The sequence below is a fragment of the Barbus barbus genome, assembly GCF_936440315.1.
Source record: "Barbus barbus genome assembly, chromosome: 46".
In the NCBI taxonomy this organism is placed as follows: Eukaryota; Metazoa; Chordata; class Actinopteri; order Cypriniformes; family Cyprinidae; genus Barbus; species Barbus barbus.
In genome coordinates, this window is record NC_136724.1 from 6,599,108 (window position 1) to 6,626,660 (window position 27,553).

The 27,553-nt window shown below is 37.2% G+C and overlaps 1 protein-coding gene across 2 annotated transcripts; it reads right to left on the reverse strand.

The window, feature by feature from the left end:
• Positions 1 to 1,148: 1,148 nt before the first annotated feature.
• On the reverse strand, positions 1,149 to 27,024 carry LOC306865150 (actin-related protein 3B-like). Of its 2 annotated transcripts, XR_013783847.1 has the most exons (15): positions 26,915 to 27,017; positions 26,775 to 26,826; positions 25,609 to 25,664; positions 25,136 to 25,260; positions 23,413 to 23,523; positions 22,925 to 23,020; positions 18,938 to 19,045; positions 18,638 to 18,781; positions 18,122 to 18,295; positions 17,938 to 18,030; positions 14,109 to 14,234; positions 12,546 to 12,629; positions 12,348 to 12,463; positions 8,804 to 8,930; positions 1,149 to 2,542 (listed from the first exon to the last, which is right to left on the reverse strand). XR_013783847.1 is itself a non-coding variant. In XM_079409560.1 (14 exons), the coding sequence occupies exons 2-13, from the start codon at positions 26,816 to 26,818 to the stop codon at positions 12,368 to 12,370; spliced, it is 1,257 nt and encodes a 418-aa protein (XP_079265686.1). In that variant the 5' UTR covers positions 26,819 to 26,826; positions 26,915 to 27,024; the 3' UTR covers positions 7,970 to 8,930; positions 12,348 to 12,367. The 2 variants fall into 2 exon arrangements, 1 of the variants encoding a protein (XP_079265686.1); XM_079409560.1 differs by lacking the exon at positions 1,149 to 2,542 and having other exon boundaries at positions 7,970 to 8,930; positions 26,915 to 27,024.
• Between the last annotated feature and the right edge of the window lie 529 nt (positions 27,025 to 27,553).

A 27,553-nucleotide genomic window follows, 5' to 3' on the forward strand; every position in this document is an offset into this window, starting at 1 on the left:
CATATGTTACATTACACATAGAGCCTCTTATTGCACCAGTTTCTGGCACGGATTCACAGACATATTGGGTGCATTAAAGCTAATATATAAGCACTTCTTATACTGTACCATTTTTTATGGACTCTTGAACTAAGCATATTACAGTTGAATGAGCCTAGTCATTTTATTCACCCCTTTTAAGGGTGTGTTAAAGTGTATACTAACTGCTCTATTGCTATTTTTCCCAGCATCATGCATAGCTTCAGGAGTCCTCCATTTTTGTTATTTATTTGACAAGTTATATGTTAGCTTGATTATCTATTAACTCTTCTATAAAAAATCCTGGTCTGCTTGAGTTTTTTTTAGCGTGGCGTGTATTTCTATCATATGCTGTGCAGTATTCAGTTATAAAACAGCACTCCAAATGAGCTCAAGTCATCGCCAAAGGCAACAAAGATGCTCAGAATGAAAATCTCATCATTGTGGTGTGGAAAACTGTGCAATTTAAAGTGTTATTTTTAGTCTACACATTGGAGCAACAGTACGAGAATAAAGGTCTTGCCCTTCAAGTGTAAGTCAAAGCTAAATGTAGGAAATTTACATGCAAATGACCATCAGGTGTTTTTGAAAATTGTCCTTGGCTGAACGTGTACACAAGATTTTTTGTATATAAACTCAACCCATGTCTGGTCAGTGCCTTGTCGTGTCTGCTCAGTACTCAATTCACAATTCATAAATTATAGTCTTGCCATCTTCAAAGAAACAGAATTCCATTTTGATACATAGCCAATTTCAGCTGATATATAGTTCAATAAAGTTCAATAAAGCTCCAAAAATGTTGTATGTACATAGGTCCAGTGTTTAGAGGCTGCTCTGAAAAATCCAATTCATTGTAGTATAAGAGATAATAACATATGTGTTTTTAACTAATCTCACAATATGTGTTTCTGAAAAATGTGCTCAGTCTGGACTGTTGAATCTTCTACTCGTAACGAAGGAAACAGGATTATTTTAAGTTTCACTTATGTATTAAATATGCTAATGAAAGTTAAGATATATTAAGATGTAAATAATAGCTTTTGGAACATGGCTGCATTTTATAACATATAGGGTATTAGCAACAATTATTGCTTGACTCGTGATGTTTTCATAAAAAAAAATCATGATCTGAAGGCAAAGAAAATATTTTAATGTGAATAACAGTCAAGAAAACTGGCTTAGCAAAGTAGACAGTGTAAGGCAAACAAAACAAATTTGTTCAGTTCAGCAGTCCTTTGGCTGATTTGAAAAGGTCAGGTATGCTTCTAGCCTTTCATTAGTACTGATGCACAGGCCCCCCATCAAAAGTGTCCTCATATTTTGAATATTGAACATATGGATATAAATCATCTTTATCTGCAGTAGAATTGTTCACAAGCTGCACACAATAAAGAGCTGCTTCATCACTGACAAACAGTTCCTAAATATGCACCTTATTCAGTACTCTATTTTTTTTTTGTCTTATAAAATATCCTGTAACTATTTCAGTGTGAGAAACTGCTTTAGTGCATGAGTTAACTGTCCGAATTATTCCAACTAAATCGTGAACAATCTCAGATCCTTTTGCAAACCCATTTGACTGATTAAAAATAGTGATTCATTCGCAAATCTTGCATTGCTACTTTTCGGCCTTAACATCTGATGCTTCCTAACGACGTGAATGCTTCTAAATATAAGAAAAACTTATTCTCAGGTCAGTATACTGTAATCTCTCTATTGACAGACAGTGATTTGTCAATAATATTTTACTGGGGCACAGCAGTACTTCACTGGGGCTCGTGCCGCAATAAAAAAAGGGTCTAATAGCGTCCCTGGAGGGGGCTGGACCAATGGTAACATGACATTGATCATTAACTTTCTCTGTCAATTCAGGCTTTGATCTTGAATTCATGATTAACTATAGAGTGCGTGCTGCGTGCACATGAAAATTTGACAGCGGACAGCCGATCAATGCTGTGAAACATGGTGTATATGCTATTCACTTTCCGTTAAGAGAGACATAACTCAATGTGAGCCAGTGTATACAGTGTAAATTTGTCACTTCTACTGTGTCGTAGTAAGGAGAATGAAGACGCAGGAGATTCAGCTTCACAGTCTTTAATGAACCCAAAACAGATGAAGAGCCGATGGACCATGGAGGAACAGGTGGCTCAGGCGACCGTTGCAGAGGCAGGGATCCGGAAGGCCGCGGGTGAAGCCGGAGCGACAGAGGACCAAGGTGGAGCCGAAGGGATGGAGGAGCCTGACGTAGCCAGAGGGACAAGGCACAGCCAGAGGAGTGGAGTCCTGAGGCGACGGATGGTCGACGACAGACCAAGACGCCCCGGAGGGACGAGGGAGGCTGGCGGAGCCAGTGGACTGATGAGCCACGGCGGAGAGGAGGAAGCTAGGAGTCATGGTAAAGCCACTGGGCCGACGGGCCGAGGCGGAGTCGGGGACTCAGAGGCTGGAGCCAGGGATTCTCAAGCCACGCCGACAATGGAGACTGGCAGACCTGTGGAGCTTGCACCTTACAGATGGTGGGCTGAGGGAAAACAAAACACTGTCAAAAACACGAGAAAACAAAACAGGGGGAAAAGGCAACGCTCACAATTTTTTTTCTTCTTTGTTTGGTCCGGTGAATGAATGAATGAATGAATGAATGATGCATTTATATAGCGCTTTATTGTGTATAGATGTACACCCAAAGCGCTTTACAATCATGTGGGGGGGGGTCTCTGCTCTACCACCACCAGTGTGCAGCATCCACTTGGATGATGCGACGGCAGCCACAGTACAACGGCGCCAGTGCGCTCACCACACACCAGCTACAGGTGGAGAGGAGAGAGAGTCATAGAGCCAATCAAGTGGATGGGGATTATTAGGAGGCCATGATAGACAAGGGCCAGTAGAGGGAATTTGACCAGGATTGACTGGTGTTATGTCACACTTCTGTGTCGGAATAAGGAGAATGAAGATGCAGGAGATTAAGCTTCACAATCTTTAATGAACCCAAAATAGCAGGGAGCACACACATAGAACATAGGAGAGACATTTAACACCGGACAAGAAAACATGAGGCAGACAACACTTTAAATACAGAACTAAACGAGGGGTAATTAAATGAGAAAGACCTGAATCACATGAACAGTCACACATGGGGAAACTGGGTCACGGGATGCATGTGGGGAGAAAAACACACAGACAGTCCATAATCCTGACAATATTGTGTTATGTTTATTGTAAGTGTATATTTCCTATGTATATTGTGTATTACTGTGTGTTCCTTGTGTATATCCTATGTATGTAGTGTATATTATGTAATTGTGTATATTGTTATTTATGTACAGTGGGAAAAAATATTAGGTTTCACTTTATTTTGATGGTTCCTTTAACACATTCTATTGACTATAAGTAAAGTTGCACCTATATTTCTACTAACTCTCATTACAGTGTTAGTAGTGTATGAGTAGACTGGTAGGGTTAGGGTTAGAATAAGTTGACATGCAATTCCAAAGTTACTTACAGTCAGTAGAGTGTCTATTGGGAGACCATCACAATAAAGAGTTAGCAGATATGAAGCATAGAGTCTACTAATATAACATTAATTATATCAACAGAATGTTCAAAAGGGACCATTAATATAAAGTGTTACCAAAAATGATTTGATCCCCTGCTGATTTTGTACGTTTGCTCACTGACAAAGATGATCAGTCTATAATTTTAATGGTAGGTTTATTTGAACAGTTAGAGACAGAATAACAACAAACAATACAGAAAAAAACGCATTTAAAAAAAAAAGATAAATTGATTTGCATTTTAATGAGTGAAATAAGTATTTGATCCGCTATCAATCAGCAATATTTCTGGCTCACAGGTGTCTTTTATACAGGTAACGAGCTGAGATTAGGAGCACTCTCTTAAAAGGAGTGCTCTAATCTTGTTTTGTTACCTGTATAAAAGACACTTGTCCACAGAAGCAACCAATCAATCAGATTCCAAACTCTCTACCATGGTCAACGCCAAAGAACTGTCCAAGGATGTCAGGGACAAGATTGTAGACCCACACAAGGCTGGAATGGGCTACAAGACCATCACCAAGCAGCTTGGTGAGAAGATGACAACAGTTGGTGCGATTATTCGCAAATGGAAGAAACACAAAATAACTGTCAAACTCCCTCGGTCTGGGGATCCGTGCAAGATCTCTCCTCGTGGAGTTTCAATGATCATAAGAACGGTGAGGAATCAGCCCAGAACTACACGGGAGGATCTTGTCAATGATCTCAAGGCAGCTTGGACCATAGTCACCAAGAAAGCAATTGGTAACACACTACACTGTGAAGGACTGAAATCCTGCAAGGTCCCCCTGCATGCTCAATGCCAGGACATTGAAGTCAGCAAGGGCATTGAAAATGGGTCGTGGATGGGTATTCCAGCATGACAATACAAAATACCTCCTGAGATGTGTGCAAACCTGGTGGCCAACTACAAGAAACGTCTGATCTCTGTGATTGCCAACAAGGGTTTTACCACCAAGTACTAAGTCATGTTTTGCGAAGGAGTCAAATACTTATTTCACTCATTAAAGTGCAAATCAATTTGACTTTTTTGAAATGCGTTTTTCTGGATTTTTTTTTTTGTTGTTGTTATTCTATCTCTCACTGTTCAAATAAGTCTATCATTAAAATTATAGGCTGATCATTTCTTTATCAGTGGGAAAACGTACAAAATCAGCATGGGATCAAATAATATTTTTCCCCACTGTAGTAAGTTCTTTATTAAGTCTATCGTTGTTTTTGAATGTGAATTAGTTAAGTGCTTGCAAAAGATGTGTGTTCTGTTCACAAGTTTTGATGGTCTCAGCAGGTCGGGTGGAGATTGGCTACTTGTTCTGCCACAGAGAAACAAAGAGAGTGAAGGTTTAGAACATATAACATTGTGTCTCATTATGAAGGATCCACCAGGTGCCACTCATTCATTTACTGTAAATGGTGGGAAGGAACAATCGCTTGTATAAGTGTATCGAGGTAAGAGAGTTTATGTCCAGTGGCAGTCCAGAAGGTCAATATCAATGCCTTGAATACAGGAAGCCAGTGGACTGAGACCAAGCGAGGTGCAACGTGGGCCTTGTTTGGTTGATAAAGATCTTTTGATTATGTATACAGATTATTTGGAGACATGGTTTTTGCCATTTACAAGAAAGTAGGAAGTAGACTGTCCGATACATGCATAAACATACTAATACATTTGCAAATATTCATCACATTTATGCTCCATTAAGTTTTATGATTTACCAAACCCTTCCCTCTACACATACACATGTATCTCTAACCACACCAGTCCAAAGCTGTTAGATATACAAAGGAAGACGGCTGAGATATGTGAGATGTGTCAGTGCCAAGGCTGACTTTGATGATAAATGTCTGAGGAACAAGTGTTGGAGGTTCTCTTTGGATTAAGTAGGTATCTAAATAACAGAAGAGAAAGAATAACGGCTAGATTTATGTTTATGGCTGCTGAATCAAGGCCCATAAATCCATGTGGTGTGACACGGCCCTGGACAGGTGATGGCCAGTGTGTGGCCCATGCATTTCATTGACTTACACTTTAATAGGGCAACTCAGGGATCTTAGAGGCTGGAGAAGACAACAGCAATGGCATTAAACCTCAGGGAGTGTGAATAAACAGGAGACACATTATTGAGAGCTGATATTAACCAAAGTCACATTTGAATAAATGATTTCAGTTTATTTATTTCCATATAAAAGCACAGACTGGTCTTTAGCTGAGAAAGCAGAGTGACTGTAATGCAGAAGAGGAGAGAGAATGCTGTTCAGTGCTTGTAATTTGCTCAAATTCACAAATATGTAGTGTCGTAAAGCAATAAGCATGCTACAGACACCCACGGTCATGGAGTTAGAGGTCGCGTTTGCCGTTTTGCTTTTTTTAATCATTGGAATTAAATAATACAAGCTTTCTCAAGCGTTCTCATCCCAACATTATGAAAGTGAATTTCCCTTTTAGCTAATGATTAGATCTATTCTTGGACTTATTTTTCAGACACAAATTGTATTTGTTGTTTTTTCGCCCATACAAAACTTCACATTTTGTGGTTGTCAATTGAATTATGTTCTGGAAAACTGCAATTTGAGAGCTAGGCATCATCCTGTGCTACTTAATCGTACCTTGTTTAGTATATACAGTCTTCGAATCATTTATCTGTAAGACAGGTTGAAAGCTATCTTGGGTCTCCTTTCCAGGAAATGATCATCTATATACAGTGGTTGAGGTAACCATTCAGTAACCAGTTGTATCAGGAATAGTTTGAAGGAAACTTTTTAGGCAATTAAGGGATGAATTATTTTCTCTGCATTGCATGGCAATGTTGGGAAAGTGAATTGCTTTTTTAGTTATTAAATTACATTTCTTTAATGCACTCTTGACTATGTTTCCGAAACAAATGGAGTTTATTGCTATTTATGCTTATACAAAACATCCAATTTTGTGGTTATGCATTGAATTGTTGGAAAACTGCAATATGAGAGCTAGTTACAAGTTCCGAAATATTTAATCCTTAAACAGCCTTCAAAACATTTCGCCATAATTGAAAGCTATCTTCACCTGCTTTTCCACCAAATGTTCATCTACGTAGCCTAACACATTGTTTCAGCATGCATTAGCATTTCAATTCAGTAACATGTGCCTTAAACAGGTGCATGGAGGGGACTGCTGTGCAAAATTCTACCTGATCAATGCAACATCAAATAATTCTGAATCAAATTTATGTGCAATTCCAATAAGGCTTCATAAGCCTGCCGTAAACATAACTTCATGGCCTTTACTTAATCAGGCTGTGGAAGAACATTTAATTTAGAAAGCCTTAAAGTAAAGGTCATTATTAATGTCAGAGAACTGATATCTTGTTTGGGCATGTGTCTATCTCTCAGGAGAGGATTACTGGAAAACATCACTAGGTCTAAAGGGCTAAGCAGCAAATACTTAAATTAAATTTCAGCATTGAAAAATGTAACGCAGCAATTTTCATTACATTGCCATAACACTGAGAAACTCAGGCCTAACTTCTGTAATTTAATTGAAAGGATGTTTATGCCTAAACATGCATGAAAATGTCTTGCCTTCAAGGAGAGCGAGAAATACAGATAAAAGAGCAATCAATTGTAGTGCATAATGAATAGTAAATACAGAACTCATGAATACAAATGCTAAATAATTTTGCCTTGTGCCATAAACATAGTGATTTGCATATCCTCTGTCTGATGCCAGTTAGCCCTATGAGAGTGTCTGAGTTTGGTATCCGTCACAGTCTGTCGATACAAATGTGTCAGTTGGCAGCGCCCAAGTGGCACGGTCGATACTCCCGCTGCCCTCTGACAATCCTGGCATCCTTCGTCTCAGCTCCCTAGGGCCCAGCTGTGTGCCAGTCAGCTCCTTTTCTGTTGTGTTACCCAAAATGCCATGCCAATATTTCTCTGGCTGTGCGTCTCTGAGATAATCAGCATGTTTCCACTGAATATTTCATTAATGGCTTTAGTACAGCTCTTTTTTGGCTCCTGAATACATTTGATTGTGTAACTTGGTACAAAAATATAATTATTCTTCCCCATAAACAAACACTAATAATGTACTATTGGACAACAGCAATTTTGTTTGAATTAAAAGCTTTTACATATCCTCTCACAAGCTGCATTCCTGTTTCAGGTTTAAATGATGACTAAATGAATAACCTTCTGGCTTCAAAGTCACCACTATAAATCAAAAACCAAAGCTCTATTGGAACAAAAGCAGTAAATGGACTGCATGTCATGTTGGCTAAATTAATTTGTCCTTTACCCACCACATCGTAAGCCTTTTCTTATTTGTAAGGCACTCTGGATAAAAGCTGAATTAATTAATGTAAATGAGTTGTTTGATCCTCAGACCGTTTTTTTGTTGTTGTTGTTTGTTTGTTTTTGACGTTTACATGAAAACCCATCCACTGAATCCCAAAATTTTGGGAATTTTACTTTTCTTTTAATTTTTAATTAAAATCCGTTGCCATAACTAATTTTATATTGAAAGCTTAGGATATATGTTGACAAAGACAAAGAAATAATAAAAACAAAATACTGGAGGAAAGAACATTGAAAGTCTTTGTCCCTACATTTTCACTTCACATTTTATTTTTAATTTCTTAATCAACATAAAAAAAAAAAAAAAAAGTTCACTTTGTTAAATCAGTTTTAATTATAGTGAATTACAATATAAATAATAAAATATTAATATACGTCATTGTATCGTTTGCCCTAATAATACTTCAAATTATGTATGCATCCAAAAAATGCTTATTTTTATTTTATTATTTATTGATTTTTTACCTGAAAAAAGGACCGATAGACTTACACTCAAAGAGGAATTTGAGACATGCTGTTTCAAATCTGATAAAAGCTTGCATCTCAAATTCAGATTATATGTTCAGTCAGATCAAATCAACCCTCTACATCAGATCAGATCATTACTCTAAGTGTGAGTAGTAAAACACCACTGAAGCACAAAAGAGCTGTGTGAAATAGAACTATATCTGTTCAACAGCTGTTTTACAAAACAGACTAAAGTATACCATTTAATGATGTTCATGTGAGGTATTTGCACATAAAAAAGAATATTTATACTGAAAAACGTGCAAAGCATTTGATGATTTTAATCTGTCTTTGTAAACTTCCCTATTACATATATCTTTAATACTTTAAAATAAGTTTCATAGCAATAGTTCACCCCACAAATTAAAACATGCCGACTATTTACTTACCCTCAGGCCATCCAAGATGTAGGTGAGTTTGTTTGTGATGTTTTTATCAGCTGTTTGAACTCTCATTCAGACGGCACCCATTCACTGCAAATGATCCATTGGAAAGTAATGCTACATTTCTCCAAATCTGTTGTGATGAACAAAAAAAAAATTCAGGGTAAAGTATACTTAGCTCATGCGAGAGTTCTGTTACTTCAGGCCTGTAAAATTATTATTATTTTTTTTTTTAAGAAGATAAGCAGCCAGTATGAATTGTTCTGGCATAAATGTTACAATGTCCAAATAACTTCTCATGCTCTCTGTGGAGATGTCTGGTTAAAGCTATAGCTAATGAGGTACTAACACATTAACACACAAATAAAAACACACTATAAAAAGAGAGGACAGACACATTCTCAGTAAGGTTATTGATCTACCCATAGGGCAGTCTAGGCTGCACTCTACTTGATTAGAAACTATGTATTTTCAAAACGATGAAAAATATTCTAGAAATAAACATGAAAGTTAAACATTTGAGGACAATTCCCCCTTAAAAACTGTGAAGATCGCAATCAATAGTGTCCATTGATGAGCCTGTGGTAAGAGCTGTAGACAAGCTGTCACCCGGAGCCTTGTGTCTGATCAAAGGCAGGTGGATCGAGCAAGCATGGTATAAGAAGTCAGATGAGCAAAAATAGAACATATGCCTTGAGGTGGTAATGGAAGCTCATTGGAAGGGTTGGCTTTTAGAAAACCTTTAAAAAATGCTAAATGAAGCACAGACAGGCAACTACTGAACTATGGGAAATCTTGCTTAAAATGCATATACTTGTCCATGGAAATTAGTATCATAAAAAGAACACTACTATTCAGTAATATTAATAATTATTAAAGCAACAAAGGATTTTTGAAGGTGCTTTACACATAGTAATTCATTCCGAATTACTGTTTTATTCTAAATACTTCTTTATGTTGAGTTTAGGGATATTTATTCAAAGCTTTTTATTATTAGATTTTTTTTAATCTGTCAAAAAATCTTTCAAAGCCACCTCATTGTTGATTTTCTAGAGTTCAGTTTGCATTTGGGAGAAAATTTTTTTTTTTCAACTGCTTACACACATTTTCAAAATGTTGCCTCTTTTTTCAAAACTTTATACACAAATCCAAGAACTGCACACACAAAATTCAAAATGCCTCACATCTCTTGCAAAATTAAACAAATCTCACAAACACATCTAAAAAACAAACTTCTGCAAACACCTTTGCCGTAATTAATTCCTGTTCCATTTTTGTGTGTTACATAGAGAATTGTGTGTTGTGCTTTGCAAAAAGTGTTTTATGAGATTGAAAATTGAGTCAGAGTTCGAGAATTAGCGTATGGTTTTGCAGATTTAGTGTGGTTCTGGTGTTTGAGTGTCAGGTTTCAGAAATTGTGTAACAAGTAAAGATTTAGTGTGCAAGCAGTTGAAAATAAAACTGTAATAGATCATCTGGCCAAATTACCAGAGCAACCAAATGAGATGCAAAGATAGGATAAGAAAAGACTGAAGGAGACTGAAATAGGGAGAAAAGATTGACAGAGACAGAGACAATTTACAGAGAGAGGAGCTTTAATTCACAGTAGCCTTAAACAGCAGATTTCTTCTTGGCAAACACGGTTGCTAAGATATCACACTAGTGCTTTTTACTGCTATGTGTTGAAATAACATACATACAGCAAATAGTGTGCATATGAAGCATAAAATAAAGTACATTTTCTTTCAGACAAAAATAATTTAATATATATTTCCTCTTATATCAGCTATATACCTAACCTTCAGTAAGAATACTTCAAATTCATAGTTAAATGACTGCCCCCAAATCCATTTTTACTTTAATACAAATATAAACTCATTCTGAAATAATCCATCATATAATATAGAAAAGTCTGTCTACATTCTACTTCTCATTCAGTGAAGGCTGATACAAGACAAGCTCAGGCACCTACATGCATACAGAGCACAGAAAGAACCTTTACAGCAAGAGTGTCCAATCCTGCTCCTGAAGGGCCAACTAGCCCAAACTGCCTGGAAGTTTCCAGGCTTTTCACCTTTACATAGTGCATAATTTGAGGGGACAGCCATTAGTAGCGGTGTCCAAAACCATAGTCGTTCAAATGATTATCTTTCATGCAACACAAAAGGAGAAGTTTTTCAATATAGCTAATGACCATGGCTATTAAGCTCAAAAAGGACAAAAAGCACCATAATAGTAAAACAATTATCCGTATGACCATATTCCAAGTCTTTTGAGCCCATTTGTTCAAAAAGTTTCAGGTAATCTGTCTTACTTTTGTGACAGTTTTTCAAAGCAACATTGGATTGTAGGCTACTAGCTACGTGAAGAACAACAGGTAGCCTACTGAATAGTCAGGTTGGTTTACTTTTGTGAATCATAAAATGATTTTAAAATGCCCTTTCAATTGATTTCCACTTTTCCGATGTGATATGTGATGAGAAAAGGAAGAAGAGGGAGATCGGCCAAAAGAGGATTCGAACCCTAGTCAATCGTATCATCCACGAGCGTTACTCTTCAGACGTTAACTACCATTGTCCAACAAAATAAAATGAACAAGATACAAGTGTGTTCCTTCTCAGCATTTTGACTTTTTTTCTTGAAATATAAAGCATTTTTTTCTCGAAAACAACTTTATTCTCACAATTTAATGAGTTTATTCTCAACATTTTTTTCCCGAAATTTAACGAGTTTAATCTTGCATTATAGTGACTTTAATCTCTAGATGGTTTTATTTTTTTTATTATTGTTTGACCCTAATCCTCTTCCGTACTTATCATACACCGAGAGGCTTTTATGAAATTTTGTGCTTTGAATCTACCCAACTAATCCTGATTTTCTTACTAAAAATTCTAAACAACACATACTGAATGTTTGAACCAGATCAAATTAAATGATCTAATCTGATTATAATCAGTTATGCAATGATTATAAAACAGAATCCTTTTAATCAGCTGTGCCATGAAGTCATATGATTGCTTTGATTGAAGAAAAGAACAAAAATGTTATGTTACTTTTTTATTTTTTGAGATTAACAGCCACCAGTCACTGCATCCTTTCACTGTATGGAAGCAGTTTGGACATTCTGCTAAATTTCTCCTTTTGTCATTTGGGTCTGAAATAACACGAAGACAGAAGTTTCATTTTAGGCTGACCTATTCCTTTAAATTACGAACAGAACTCAAAAACTGCAATGTGTTGCAAAGTAAACAGTCCCCACTTTATGGCATCATCTGAGCAGCCTGCAGTCGATGTGTACTTCTTGAATTCCTCTTTTATGCTGCATTTGAAATATTGAACATTCAGCGCTTGCTATCAAAGCACAAGCCTCAAGTCTCCAGATCCAATCCACATAATACCCTTGTGTCTGGCTTTGACATTTTCACTGATACACAAAAAGCTTTCTATTCTAAGCTTGTCGAAGCCTGAATTATTCCTTTTCAAAGAGGAGTGGCAATCAAAGCGTAGTACGGGGAGGTGATAAATCGATTGAATTGATATCAAGGCTTACAGTGGGGTGCAAGACCAGCACTAGGACATGATGCCGAAGACCGGGTTGTGGCGACAGATTCTGGGCCCAAATTCCTCGTAGTCCTTCTTAGAGTGGCAGACATGGAAGAACTCAGGCTATAAGAAAGGAAAAAAATTACAAATATATGCGAAGTGCACTGTAAAGAGACTGTGACATAACGAAATATATGAGCATTACCGTAGAAGCCAACATCGATCCACCAAACCACACGGCATATCGCTGCATGTGATGAGATATCACCTGCACCTCCATGGGCTTGGGCTGAAAGGAGAATCAGATGTACAGAAAAAGAGAATAAAGATAGTGAGGTGTGTAGCTGCCTATTGCTATGGTCTTCTAAGGCAGCATTCTGACTGTTAAGAAACCTACTGTTAGTGACCAATTGTGACCATCCGATGAAACATGACTTGAAATGGTCAGAAGACTCCTAATTCAAATATAATTTAGCTAATCGAATAGTGCAAAAACATAAAACAACAATAGACATAAATCACAACAATGCACACAAAGCACACATAAATATTGGGTAAAATAATCAATTTTTAATTACTGTGATGGAGAGACCATGGAGTAGTCTTCCATCGCCATCACTGTATTTTACTGGGTCTCTACTGTCATTATTGTTGGTTTTATAATATTTATTTGCAGCTTTTTAGCAGGTGGCATTTAAAAATCTATTTTATCTATTTGCTGAAATATTTATGTGTAAATGTATGCTTTGTTTTTATCTGCCTTATTTTTTGTATTTATTGACATGTTGTTTTAACTTTGGTTCTGACGTCATTTTATTTATTGAATAACATGCATAAGGCAAAAGTTGGTGCATTCCAATTATTGATGCGTAAAAATGTGTGTGCATGTAAGGTTCGCTTCACTAGTGTGGTGGACAGATTGTGTTTTGAGATCAAATAAAAATGGTTATTGATAGTGCTCCTTGATTGTGGAAATGCTGCAGCCTTTTATGGAGGGAAATTGGAATTGTGCAGTTTTATAGACTGTGTTTTTATTATTAATATCTGTTACTGCGGGTTTAAAAATGTCTTTAAAAGCCTCAATTCACCCTTCCACGAATCAAGGCCTTAAATCAGAGAGTCTTACATTCATAAAGTCATGGCATGAAATGTTGCATAAATTGCTAAAAATATCTATGATTTTTTTCCCCCTTTGAATTAAGTAGTCCATTGGCAGATTCTTGTTTTAATGTCTCCCTAGACATTTACATTTAGACAACATATTGACATTCTGTGTTCCCTTCCATATATTTTTTTACATTTTCTTTACTTGGTCTAAGAAGGTCTATAAAAATTCTTAAATTATGCTCTTGACACTGATATTATTTGCACATTTTCCACATTATCTCGTCCTTGTTCCATCCGGGTGGGATTCTCCTTTTCACCATTTGTGTTCTTATTACAATTACAGTGGAGTATTTTTAGTTTCAGAACTGAAAGAAAACTAAAAAATATATTTTTCTCACTTTATCTGCTATCTTATCTTTCCAATGAGTTTGCAACATGACATTATGATGTAAGCTGTTAAGATACATAAAGTGCAGCCTTAGTTTTTGGGTAGAATAACTATGAACCTCTTGAAACAGCCTTTGTGTCAACAGAACCTGTGATGCCTTAAAATGCTGCCGTTTACTAGGTTTCAGAACAGAGCTAGAATCCAAAACGCATTGTAACAAATGCTGAATGTGAGCGTGAGGTGAGAAATTCCGAGACAGTAATGAGATCAGACCTTTATTCTGCCGCCGCTGAGCTCCTCGCTTATTTTGAGTCTGGCGTCCACCACACGCTTCAGGTCCCGCTGCAGCCTGCGGCCAAAGTCCCGGAACATAGTGGAGCCACCGGACAGGACTATGTTCTAATGCACACACAAACACACACAATTCTGAAATACATGCCGTTCTATTTTGTTCACCCAAAAAAAAAAAAACATAGTATACAAATATATAATTCATGGAAAACCTAATGCAAAGGCATCTATAAACATAAATCAATTTGTTTCTGTTTGGACTAATTTTCATGACAAGGACAAAGCATTACCACTCCACTGTCCATGTGCTGTATATAAGGAGTAAAACTTAATTATTCAAACAAATAAATAAATCAAAATAAAATCCACAATATTACAGATATGAAATGAAACATCTTTGGGTAAAATGCAATAATGTGGAAACAAGTAATATATTTAGATTTTGTCCACTTATTAAATAAATCCTCCAGTCCACAGAATGTTTCAATAAAAAATAAAAGCAAATATTGGATTTTTTCCTTTAAACTTCTGTAATAAGCTACTGTTACTTTTTTTTTTTCTCGGCAGACACTGACAAGGCCAGTAGAGTTGCATGCTGGGAATAAATGACCATGGGCTGACTGAGGTCAGCTTATATCAGGGTATCTGCAGGAGATGTGTGTTGCATTACAGGTTTCAGGGTTCAATTCTTATTTAACGAACTAGAGGAGATATCCTGCTACTTGGATTAGGAAATGCCGGTTTCATCTAGGAAATAAAAGGCTGGCTTCTTCCATCTTTTCTGATGATGAGTTTAAAGGGTGAATGGACCGTGGCAGTGGACCCTTTCACCTTTCACTGAGGTGAACAGCTTTTAATCTGCACTGCATGGTAAGAGATGTGCATACTAACATGCAATTTTTTCATTTGCCCTCTGTTCTTTGGTGATATCAAGATGCACATAATTAATTTAATCTATAATTATTTTTTTTTTAACCTGAAGACTTAACCCTCTAGCTGAGGATAATCAAATCATGTCAAATTTACACTGCAAGGGCGGCACAGAATCGGCATTTAGGTTTCTTTACTATTTAATGCTGTTCAAAGGTGGAATAAATACACTGACACTGCAATTACAATTGCATAATTGTATTCTAGCAGCTGAGGTGGGTCAGAGAAGGCATAATTTGGTGTAGTTTGTATGCAGCATTATGTCTTTACACTGAATTTTGAGTGCTTTTTCTCAGCTGTGACTTAATACATTTTGTTTAAATTTTGTAAGGTCCTCTGTGTGACCACCTCTGCTTAAAGTCGTGTAAAACAATCTTACTAGGGGCACTGCAAGATGTGAATTTCTGATGAATAAATGGTCTGAGATAGCTGTCCAAAACAATAAACACAACTGAAAACATCCCCCCCTTGTCCATGCTGGGAGAAATATGGGTATATTAAGGTTTGAAAGCAGTTGTTAATGGGTATTGTAGTTCTCTGTTGTAGAAGTTGTCCTTCAGCCCACTCTGAGACTTTTGTTTTTAAAAAGCTTCTAAATGTTTGCTGACAAATTAAAATAAATCCAATAATCCTGTAGTAGAAAAAAAGAACAGAACTGGCTCACAGGTTGGACTGCCATCAATTTTTCAGTTGTCAAGACAATTGGTGAGCAAGTTTTCGTGGTGTAGCCTAAATGTTACTGCATGTAAAATATGTCAGGTAGATATACACATTCGCAGCAAAAAAAAAAAAGTTAAATATGTTGGTATGGCAAGCACAACACTTTCATTCTAGTCAGCTGGCAGTAATGCAAAAATAACTTGATAATTAAGTAACAACGCAAAACAGTAAAGAAGTTACTTTTTAAATGATGTACCACAATATTGTAATGCATTTAGCTTTAGATGTAGCATTCCTAAGATAGCTATCTAATGCCAGTTCTAGATACAACCCTAGATGAACCAATCCCTGTTCAGAGGCCTTTGTTGATTAGTATGCATATGCCGACAAGATATTTACACCTCAAAAAATCGTGGCTGAAAAAGGAAATAACACTAAAAGAGCATCAAAGCACTTTCCATTTAATATCCAATTCCTTCAGTATAGTCCAGAGTGAAGTTTGTTTTGAAGGCAAATGAATAGGAATCATTTCAGTGCACTGTGATATAGATGCGCACTAATTATCAGTGTGCATAATTGAATTTGTCAAGATGCTATTTATTCAGTCAGGCTGCGAGTTGTGAGATAGAAATGGATACTGAGGTTATTTCAGAGTTGTTCATCCCATTTGCAGGGATCAGTTAAAGCTCTCTCTATTCTACAGAGTGTAGAGTAATTGTGCACTCAATGGATAAACACTGACCCCTGCTGGAAAAATAAAAGAACTGATCCCATGGAAAAGCAATATTCAGTTAGTGAGATATCCACAATTCTGTTTCCTCTTATTTTATGCCTCAGGATATATGGATGTGTACTGGGCTCCCATCAGCTCCCACAGTAGGGGAGGAAAACATGTAAATGAAAAGACATCTCACTTTTTAATCAATACCAAATCACTTTTCAGTCACTCTAGGTTTACTCTAAAACACACACGTGTGCATTAACTGGACCAACCTGAATTTTAGCAAAAAGAAACCTTGTAGTCCTTGTAGTTTTGTTTTGGAAACAAAATTTTATTTGCATGACTAAAAAAAAATAAAAGGAGCTGCGTGAGTGAGTGTCAACAAGATAAAGTCAAATTGCTCCAGTAAGGACTTTGGAAAGAGAGGAAAACACCATGAGTTTCAATTTGATCAAGTTTGATTATCATAAATATGTCTGTACCATGCCTATATTAGTGCCCCTTATTGTGCAAATGTAGTTTATCATTCACTGGTCAGCTTGACAGTGAAGTCTGAACACTGTAATGTACAGGGTCTGTGCTAACAAGCTTACTGAAAAGCCAGAAGTTGTGCTGATCTATAGCTACATTTGATAGAGCAATGTCATTTCTCTTAATGTAATGCAAATTTACTAGGATACGAGTATAAGTACTCGCTGGAGTTTAACACTCCATTCCACTTAAGATGAATAATCCTGAATAATTAATAAATGTGAAAGGGTAAATTTACAATCCCCTCCTCTTGTATTATATAATGTAATAGGAAATTCTAGTTGTCTAAATCCATTGTCTCTATTTTGGTATTAAAGGGATAGTTCATAATTTACTCACCCTCATGTCATTCCAAAACTGTATGACATTCTTTCGTTCTGTGGAGCATAAAAGAAGATATTTGGAAAAAGTTTTTTTTTTTCTTCCATACAATGGCAATCAGCGGCCACCAAAACTATTTGGTTACAAACATTCTGCAAAATATCTTCTTTTGTGTTCTGCAGAATAAAGAAATGCACAGATAACCTCATTTGAGCAAAGAATGGATGATGCTTCACAAACTTATGTTTTGCACCTTGCTATAATTATTTGTACTGTTAACTTATTAGACCAGATAACAATTATCAGCTGATTTTCCATATGCCTATAAGTATATACTACATTTCTTGTATCCTAAGTTCATTTAAAGCTGGACCCTCTTACTCACTTCTACAGCCTTTGGAAGTGTGGAGTATTTTGTCTTCATTTACCTTTCTTGAACTTAAACTTTAACTTCTGGTTAATACTCAAGAAATTATATAGGATTCAAAATTCACTTGTGAAGATTATCATGATCAACAAAATGTGTAAGAATCACAAACTTCTGTTGGTCACTTATTGGGTTTTAGTTGAGGGAACCAGGGTTCCCTTGGCCTTCAAAAATATGTCAACACTGCAGCGCTCTGCTGCATGATAATATTGGTATTGTACCTTGTAAAGTGGTCTTCTGACATCGATAGGGCAGTTCTGAATGACTTCATCCACTACATCTGAGATTGGCTGCATGAAGTCTGGGTTGGCAAACTACAGAGTGAAAAGACCTTTTACAACAGAGTTTCCAAAGGTCATTCTGGGTATACATGTTGAATAATTCAGAGAATGTGGTCTTTTTTACCTCGGGGTGAAAAAATATCTCTGGTCCCAGAAAACGCTCATATCCAACATCTATTTGAAATTCATTTTTGCTGATAGCATTGATTCCTTTGTACTTTTTTATCCATTTGCCAGGGTCCATGTCATATTTGGTGAATTCCTTCACTATATCTGGACAGATGTAGCAATACCTTTCCTTAAAAAAAAGAGGTATGCAGATGAGTACAAAAGTTGTGTTAGACATAAATATGGCGATTATTTGGTTATTTGCTATTATAAAATGAATACAGATAGGATAATCAGAACCTGTACACTGATTGTACATTATCACAGTCAACACATAATAAACATTGACATCAAATACTGATTTGCGTTAAAATGATTTCAGCTTGTGTGTAGATTTTCAGGGAAAAAAGAAGACAACTGTGAAATGAATCTAAGTTTACTTTAGATCTGTACAAAAAATAAATAAATAAATAATTGATCACTCAATGTCACAGCTGACCAATGGGAATGAAGCTTCCCTGCTGATACTCACTTTAACAGCTTTTGCAGTCTCCAGTGACTGTTCTGGAGGAATGCCGATCTCTCTCTCTCTTAGCAGCTGTTGAATGAAGTAGGTGATGTCTCTGCCTGCTATAGGGATGTGCTTTATACAGCTGCCAATCACATAACCTTCTGCCTGAGAGATAAAAAAGAAACAGAAATAAATCATCTAAATTATTGAGGAAAGATCTAGCACCATATACTTGCAGATTATACTTAATATAATGCAATGAAATTTGTATGTTTGGCTTATGTGTCTACTTTTTGAGGGTACAGTAAGAAAATTGTTTACCACTGGTATAGCATGAGTAACCCCATCACCACTATCAATCACGATTCCTGTTAGTGTTCGTTGTCCAACCTGACTTGAAGTCCACGATGCAGCCAATGCCAAAACAGCCTAAAAATAGCCACAGAGATAAAATTGCTGTTTCTCACATATTCCTTGCTGAATACAGGAATGTGCCTAGTGTGAATTATCTCTACATTTACCTTGGGTAGATAAAGCAATGCAATTCAAAAAACTTATATATATATATATATATATAAAAAGCATCTTAAATGCAAGTAAATTGTCTACTTTCATATTTCAAATAACTTTTGTGACAATAAAATGTAAAAAAATATATTTGTTGTCTTGGCATTTTCAAGTAAGTATTGGCTGTGTTATATTAAAAGGACTATGTCTTATTGTTTTTTTTGTTTTTTTTACGTATTTAAATGGACAGGGGACTTTTGTCCCGAAAATGCAGTTTATCTGAGATTATTCAGTGTAACAGGAATAAGAAGTTATTCTGAAATCATATAAAAAACTGATAGTCATTAGCAAATCTGTGACATCATTAAATGGCACCTGGAAGACCGTGTGGTGCTGCAGAAATGTGAGTTTATTGCTCTTAAATACTTGATGATTTCACCTTTTCATGGTGTGGTAACATAGGTTACAAAAACACACGTCATTCAGTGAAATGCCAAAAAAAACCCTTAATGTTCGATTTTTTGAAAAACAAGTAGATGTTGTGAATAATTGTGATTAACTTTAATGGCCAAGTTCACTGTTTGAAATAGGTGGCCATTTGAGTGTCTGAAATATTAGCTGAAGTAAAAGTTTCATCATTCAGGGTAATGATTTTATTATTCAGTGTAATGCAAATTCTCTGTTACACCACAGTGCCATCCATTATTTAATTTGATTATTGATTAATTATAGACACCCATGAACTTAAGGAGTCACTAGACACTGTAAAAAGCCAAAAAGCTAAGAAACTAAGTGTGGACCCGGTAGCTTGGGTGGCAGTCTTAAAGCCTGTTCACGCCAAGAACAATAACTATAAAATAACTATAACAGTAACTATGTTAGCCTCCACACCGATGAACAATAGCACTGTTCATTCTAAGCATGTGTTGCAGATTTGTTGTCTGCCACTTTAAATGCTTAAGCTCTTTAAAGTTGAATGAATTCTAATTGGCTGTCAATGCTTTTCATCAGCTGGAAAAAAAAAATCCAACAATATAAAAGAGTTTCCGACAATATAGTTTCTCTGTGCAGTTATCGTTAATTGTGCTGTGGAATCAATGGTAAAGTGGGTTTCTCACACTTATTTTCTCTGTTGCAACTGACTAGTAATTGAAATACTAAAAACTAACATCCAAAGACATAATTTCACAGACTTTTTTGAATGTGAAACTCAAATGGATGAAGAAACAGCAAACTCTCCTCAGATGATTCAAAAGACCAGTTTTCAATTTCAGGTACACTTCAATTTCACTTCAATTTCAGGTACACTTAAAAGTCTTAAATTTCATAGGTATTCATTAATTTTTCTATTTTAATCTATGACAAGCTACAATAAAGGTTCCCTTTCAGTCGGTCACTCCAAGTCACGTCGGATGACCGACGAAATTGGGATCTCGCCAGAGAGACCAATCCACTTCGAGTGTAACTAAACAAGCATTGGCATGCGATGGCATGCGATCATTGCATCCAGCTGCCGCTGATCACAGCTTGAGTATAAGAGGCAGCAGGTGCACTGCATTAATTAATCCTTTCGCTTCGGAGCCGAGCGGTAGTGGTTGAAGCTACTGCTTTCCCTTTCCACCAGAGATCCACTCGAGTCCCCGCTTCAAGTCGTCACACGCCAGGCTGTCACAAGCCTCAAGCCGGGTTCCTGTGTTTCCTCCCACACGAGGAGGAATCAGGTGAGTGTTACACTGCACACCCAGACCCCGCCCCCTGCCATCATAAAAGGAACAGGCCAGGCCGCCACAGGCCCCGGGCCGGGTCCCTGTGTTCCACCTTGCTGCCCCACCGTGGGTACGTCGGTGCCCCCCATTGGTCCCGCTAGCACGGCCTCTCAGAGCCTGGACCATCAGACTCTGCTACGCGATTCAGTTCACCCGGCGTCCCCCCAAGTTCAGGGGCATCCGGTTCACTTCAGTCAAGGCCAGTGAAGCACAGGTGTGCCCTGTCTTGCGTGCAGAAATTGCAGTCCTGCTGGCAAAGGATGCGATAGAACCGGTCCCTCCAGCCGATATGAGGTCGGGGTTTTACAGCCCTTACTTCATTGTTCCCAAGAAAAGCAGAGGGTCACGACCGATCTTGGATCTGCGAGTTTTGAACCGCGCACTTCACAAGCTGCCGTTCAAGATGTTGACGCAGAAACGCATTTTTGGGTGCGTCCGTCCGCTAGATTGGTTTGCAGTGATCGACCTGAAGGACGCGTACTCAATCCTCCCACGACACAGGCCATTCCTGCGATTCGGGTCGAGGGTCAGGCATATCAGTACAAGCTCCTGCCCTTCGGGCTGTCCCTGTCGCCTTCGCCAAGGTCACGGAGGCGGCCCTTGTTCCCCTGAGAGAACGGGGTGTGCGCACTCTCAACTACCTCGACGACTGGCTCATACTTGCACAGTCTCGCGAGCAGTTGTGCACACACAGGGACCTGGTGCTCAGGCACCTCAGCCAGTTGGGCCTTCGGGTCAACTGGAAAAAGAGCAAACTCTTTTTTTTCTCGTTTCTCGGCATGGAGTTGGATTCGGTCAACCAGACAGCACGCCTCACCCAGGAACGTGCTCAGTTGGTGCTGAACTGCGTCAAGACTTTATCAGGCAGGACGGCGGTCCCACCGAAACTCTTTCAGAGGCTCCTGGGTCATATGGCTGCAGCTGCGGTGATAGTTCCGCTAGGTCTGCTCCATATGAGACCGCTTCAGCACTGACTACATGGCCGAATCCCGAGGTGGGTGTGGAAACGCGGTACTCACCGGGTTCAGATTACACCGGCCTGCCGCAAAACCTTCAGCCCATGGTCAGATCCCTCGTTCCTTCGGGCAGGAGTGCCCCGGGAGCAGGTATCCAGGCATGCTTTAGTATTCACGGATGCCTCGGCCACCGGCTGGGGAGCCACATACAACGGGCACACAGTGTCAGGTGTATGGACGGGTCCCCAACTGCGTTGGCATATCAGTTGCCTCAGAGGGTGCCTTCTGGGCAAGGACGTTCTGGTCCGTACGGACAACACTGCGACCGTTGTGTATATCAACCGGCAAGGCGGTTTACGCTCCCGTTGCATGTCGCAACTCGCCCGCCCTGAAGGAGGGAACGGAGACGTCACGTCCCGTCGCCACAGTCGCTGTATCACTGCTGAGCTGCCGGGTCACCGGCTCGACTCCTCAGCGAAAGCATGAATTTATGCGGTGCACCTTCTGCCTCTTATACTCACGCTGTGATCAGCGGCAGCTGGATGCAATAATCGCAAGCCAATGTCCATTGGCTCATTTAGTTGCACTCGAAGTGGATTGGTCTCTCTGGCGAAATCCCAATTTCGTCGGTCATCCGATGTGACGTCTCCGTTCCCTCCTTCAGGGAACGAGGGTTACATACGAAACCGAGACGTTTTCTGTATTTTACCTGACTTTTTGTGTATTGCATGGAAACCAGTGGAAGATCAATTTGACCCCAACACAATCGATGTAACCAAAATTTGTACAGCTTTTTAAAAAAGTATCTATTTGTCAAAATTAATGAAATTCATGACCCTAAATTAGAAAAGTCAAGAAATTTCAAAAATAATTAAATTGTTTAAACAGTATTTCAAGTAATTTAAAAGTAGAATGTGGATCAAATTCACCAACACAATAGGAGGTTTAAATTTAAAAGCTAATTAATTGACAGGCTAATATATATTATACATAACTGATCTTTCAAACACAGTTTTCTATGTTTCTTTGTTTATGTCATCTTTGTAACTGAGTTGACATATTTAAGCATAAAGGTTTACCTGAACAGCAATATATAGTCCTGGGACGTTGAACGTTTCAAACATGATCTCAGCTAAGTATTCCCGGTTCTCTGGGGTATTCAGAGGAGGTTCTGTCTGAAGAGAAAATATAGTACTGCAACATCAGGATAAACAGACACAAAAGGTATGTTGAATAAATGAAACGTAGCCTTTTGTAATGTAAAATATCAGGCGCATATAAATGGTGTTTTGTCATCATCAAATGGAGCAGCGAGACAAAGGCACACATGCAGAAGACACACTGGAAACATCCTGTTTGTGACATAAAAACAGTGTTGCACTCTGGTACAGACAAAGCAGCATAATCTATCATTATGCAAACAATTAATATTTAAATGGTAGCTTCAATTATGTATGGGCTTCCTCCGTTTCTCAGTGGGAAAAATGTTTCACAAATCACTTTAAATTACTGTGCCAAACACTCCAGAATGTCATCTTTAAGGTCTTAGAATGTACAGTCGACATACCATCAAGAAGTCGTGGTCCTCTGGTTCAGCTCTGAGATATTTAAATATGACCTGCTCCATGAACTTCTCCATGAGGTCCCAATCCTCAACAATACCATGTCTGATGGGCCACTAATATGTACAGAGAAAAATACCATAACATGTATTCCTCTTTACTCTAGTCATAGTTAACAATGTCTGTTGTCCCTCAACCAACACAAAATTTCCATTAGGAATCTCAGAAAGAAAAAAAAATCTAAATAAGAACAAGGCCAAGACAGGAAAAATACACTCATCAAACAGTTATGAAACACAATAATACAGAACAGTTATGAAATATGATGTAATGAGGTGGTAAAATGAACATATTGGTAAGTGTGAGACATGTACATTTCAAATAAACACATTTAAGTGTTATTTTTCCTGTTCTTTTGGCCTTTGTTCTCCAAAAACAAACTGTCCTTTATGGCTTCATTTTTTGAAACAGGTGCTCTTGCAGAATCTTCATGTAGTTTACATCACCTATTCTTCTTTCTGATGTAAAAATGTGTTATTGATGAAATGATGATGAAAAGCAACCCAACAGTATGATGCTACCACCCCTTGAGAAAAAGAAGTGTGCTTAATTGTACTTCATATCTCAAGTATAATGTAAGAATAGGGTACATGCAGATAAAACATTAATGAATTAAAAGGCCACTTAAGTAAACTTTTAAAAGAGTACATTTTCATGACTGTTAAGCATATTAAGTAAATTTTTAAAATGAAAATGTTTTACTTTAAATCCTTATATTTTCATAATATTTTGTAGTGCTTTAAATAAGAATACTTATTTTGACTAACATACCAAAGCACATGTAAAGAGGATTTGTCTCATACTTGAAGTTTGCTTCACTGATTCTGTTATTTTTCTGTTTATTACTGTGAAACTGCTTTTAAACAATCTGTATTGTATAAAACACTATATAAATAAAGGTGACTTGACTTTTTTCACAAGGAACTGCCAAACTCTGCTTTTTATTTTTTTTCCTTACAGTGTCAAATTCTCATCAAACATGATTTTAAAAAGCTCTATCACTTAATCTCTTATCACTCTGACTGCAAGCTGAGCAATGGTTTCTTTTGTGCCTATCCACCGTACAGCTCAATATCATGTCAAGCCCTTGATATGGTTGACTGGTGCCCCTTCACTCTGTTCTCAGTTATTGAACCCTGTAACTCTTTCAAAGTGATCCTTCACCTCTCAAGACTTCTTGGTCAAGCTGGGTTTTAAAAGACAGCCTTTTCTAGGCAGTGTCCGAGTAGCTTTAGACTTCCTGATAATTGAACCATTGCTGCCTCCTGACATTTCCAAACACTTTTGTACATTTCATGAAATTGTTGGATGAGTGCAGTTTTTTTTTTTTCTTATACTTACGGAACAATATTTCTAGTTTAAACAGGAAGTTTGGCATAACATTAAAGTAATCATCCCCATTTTAAATCATCTGTTTTGCTACAGTACTTGCTATTAATTTGGCAGTTTTATACAAAAAAAAGTTTGTTTTAGGAGTACACTAGCGTTTAGATGGCCTCTTGGGTCTTCAAGTACTGTATGTACAATAGGTCAGCATTAGTACTTCCTTTTGTGATTGCATACAACAAATATGCTTATAAACATCCGGAGGTAGACTGTACAGTGCCTACAGGCCTAAAACAACAGACTGATACAATAACCATTGTATTTGCTTAAAGAAATGATTACCTTGGTTGCATAGTTGGGCTTATCAATGGCTTCATCTCCAATGAAGAAATCGAGGTCATCCACCCCTTTCATGAGACGTCTCTGTGCCTGATCTCCAACACCGGCTGTCTCTCTGATCGCAATACCTACAATAACAGTGCTACAATCAGTTGATTATTGTAGAAATCGTAAAACACATTTGTATAAATATGATGAACACACATTTGAATATTTAACAGTATCCATTGACAAAAACAACACAATCAAAAAGTGTTATGAAAGGATGCGTGTTGTTAACAGCTTCAGAGCCTACAGTACATTGAGGTTACAGCAGTGGTGAATAACAGCTTTAAATAGTGGTTCCCTAAGGCAGAGTTTAATTAAATTCGTGATCCAAATACTATATCCTGGATCTGAGTGCTGGACATGCAGTATTAGTCTTCACTGATCTACCCTGCAGCGCTTTTCACAACTAAAACTGGCAGGCAGCTCACAGGATGGCATGATGAACTGGGGCTCCGTGTTTCCTGCATAACCAATCTTGGTGTACCTGAAGACGAAGAACAGTATATCATCATCATAAATGAGATGAATGAATCAGAATGACTGTGGTTCAGTCTATTTGTTTATAATTTTTCAATCAGTATTTCCAGACACGGTCTTTCCATTTATCAAGCAACAGCTGTGGTAGTTTATTATATAGCTATAACACATGTTGATTAATGTCTCAAAATGGCAGCAAAGTAAATCAAGACCAACATAGTTTAGATGAAAACATAAATCATACCAAAACCATAACAGGAATATTGCTTCCTATACACTCTCTTAATTTTTTATATGCAGATACTAGATGTTTACATAATCAAGACACTGTTACTTCTGCATTCATTTTTACTAGTGTTACAGGACTGAATTAATCAGACTGCTCAGAATAGATACAAAAATATATAAATATTAGTGCTGTCAGTTTTTGTTTACATAATATATATATATATATGTGTGCTGTGTATATTTATTATGCATACATAAATACACACACATGCATGTGTATATTTCAAAAAAATAGGCTGTTTAAATATAAAATATATTTATTTTTTAATATAAATTATCTGAATATAAATATAGACATGTAAATACATGTAAACATCTTCAAAATATATATATTGTATGTGTGTGTATTTATATATACATAATAAATATACACAGAACACACACACACATTATGCAAACAAAAACTTTTATTTTGAATGCGAATAATCTCGATTAATCGGTTGACAGCACTTGTGTGTGTCTATATATATATAGCCAATATACAACCCACATCCCAATTCATATATCCCTCATCCATATTTGTGAATTCATGCACCTGACCCTAATCATAACAGATTAGAAACATTTTTAATAAAGTTTAGGAATAGTAGCCTATAGTAATTCAGTATATTTTCTACCTCAGATATATGCTTTCATTGCAATCATATAATGGCATATCTGCTATGTCATAAAGATAATAATTAAACGCAAAATAATGATACAGAGGCAAGCATTTAGTTAGTCAAGTTGCAACAGCAAATGCAATATTATTATAATCTTGATCACAAAGCTTTAATATCAGTCCAGCAGAAATCAAACTGGAAGATTCTAAAGGTGTAAACAAACTCACCCTGTCCCGCAGTCTATCACGCACGGAGGGGGCCGCACTGCCATCACCAGCTCTGGACACAAACACACAAACACGCCGTGTCACAACATTAACGACGTCATCTACACAGAAACCATGTGCCGTTTTCAGGCTTAAGTTACCTTTATTGCGGTATGAATTCTGGCTTGCACCGTTATCTCGCGCGACTACTTCCCGAGTCAAAGGGAAGCAAAAAATCGCAACATGCTGGATCCGCTCGCGCTGCTCATCATGGACCACAGAGCTGACTGCCAAATTATGAATCCTACCATGATGAAGGCGACTTTATTAATATTCATAAGCTAACTTTGGGGATTTGGGCTGTATTAATGTCGATGATGATTTAGATTATTGCCTTTATTTATTTATTCAGTCACTTTTTTATTGTGTGTATTGTTGATTTGGCAATATTGTATGTTAAATAAACACACATACATAGACATACATGCATACATAAGCAAGTCCCTTTATGCCCTTTATAGGGTAAACTCTAGATGGCAGTCGGTCCTAATTTTACATTAGCCTATATAATTTATTTACAATAAGTTGTAAACATTTGTTGAAGTGATGCTGTATGAATGATTTTTTTTTATTATTCTCACAGAAAATATATTTTTTTATATTAATTCATGATAGTATGTACAATTATGTTTTTAGTAAATAATTTTGCCTCACTTTCCAAACGTTTTAAATTATTGCCAGTGTGCATTTACTTAAATTCCATTTCAGTTAATTAAATAATTTTCATGTTTATAATATTA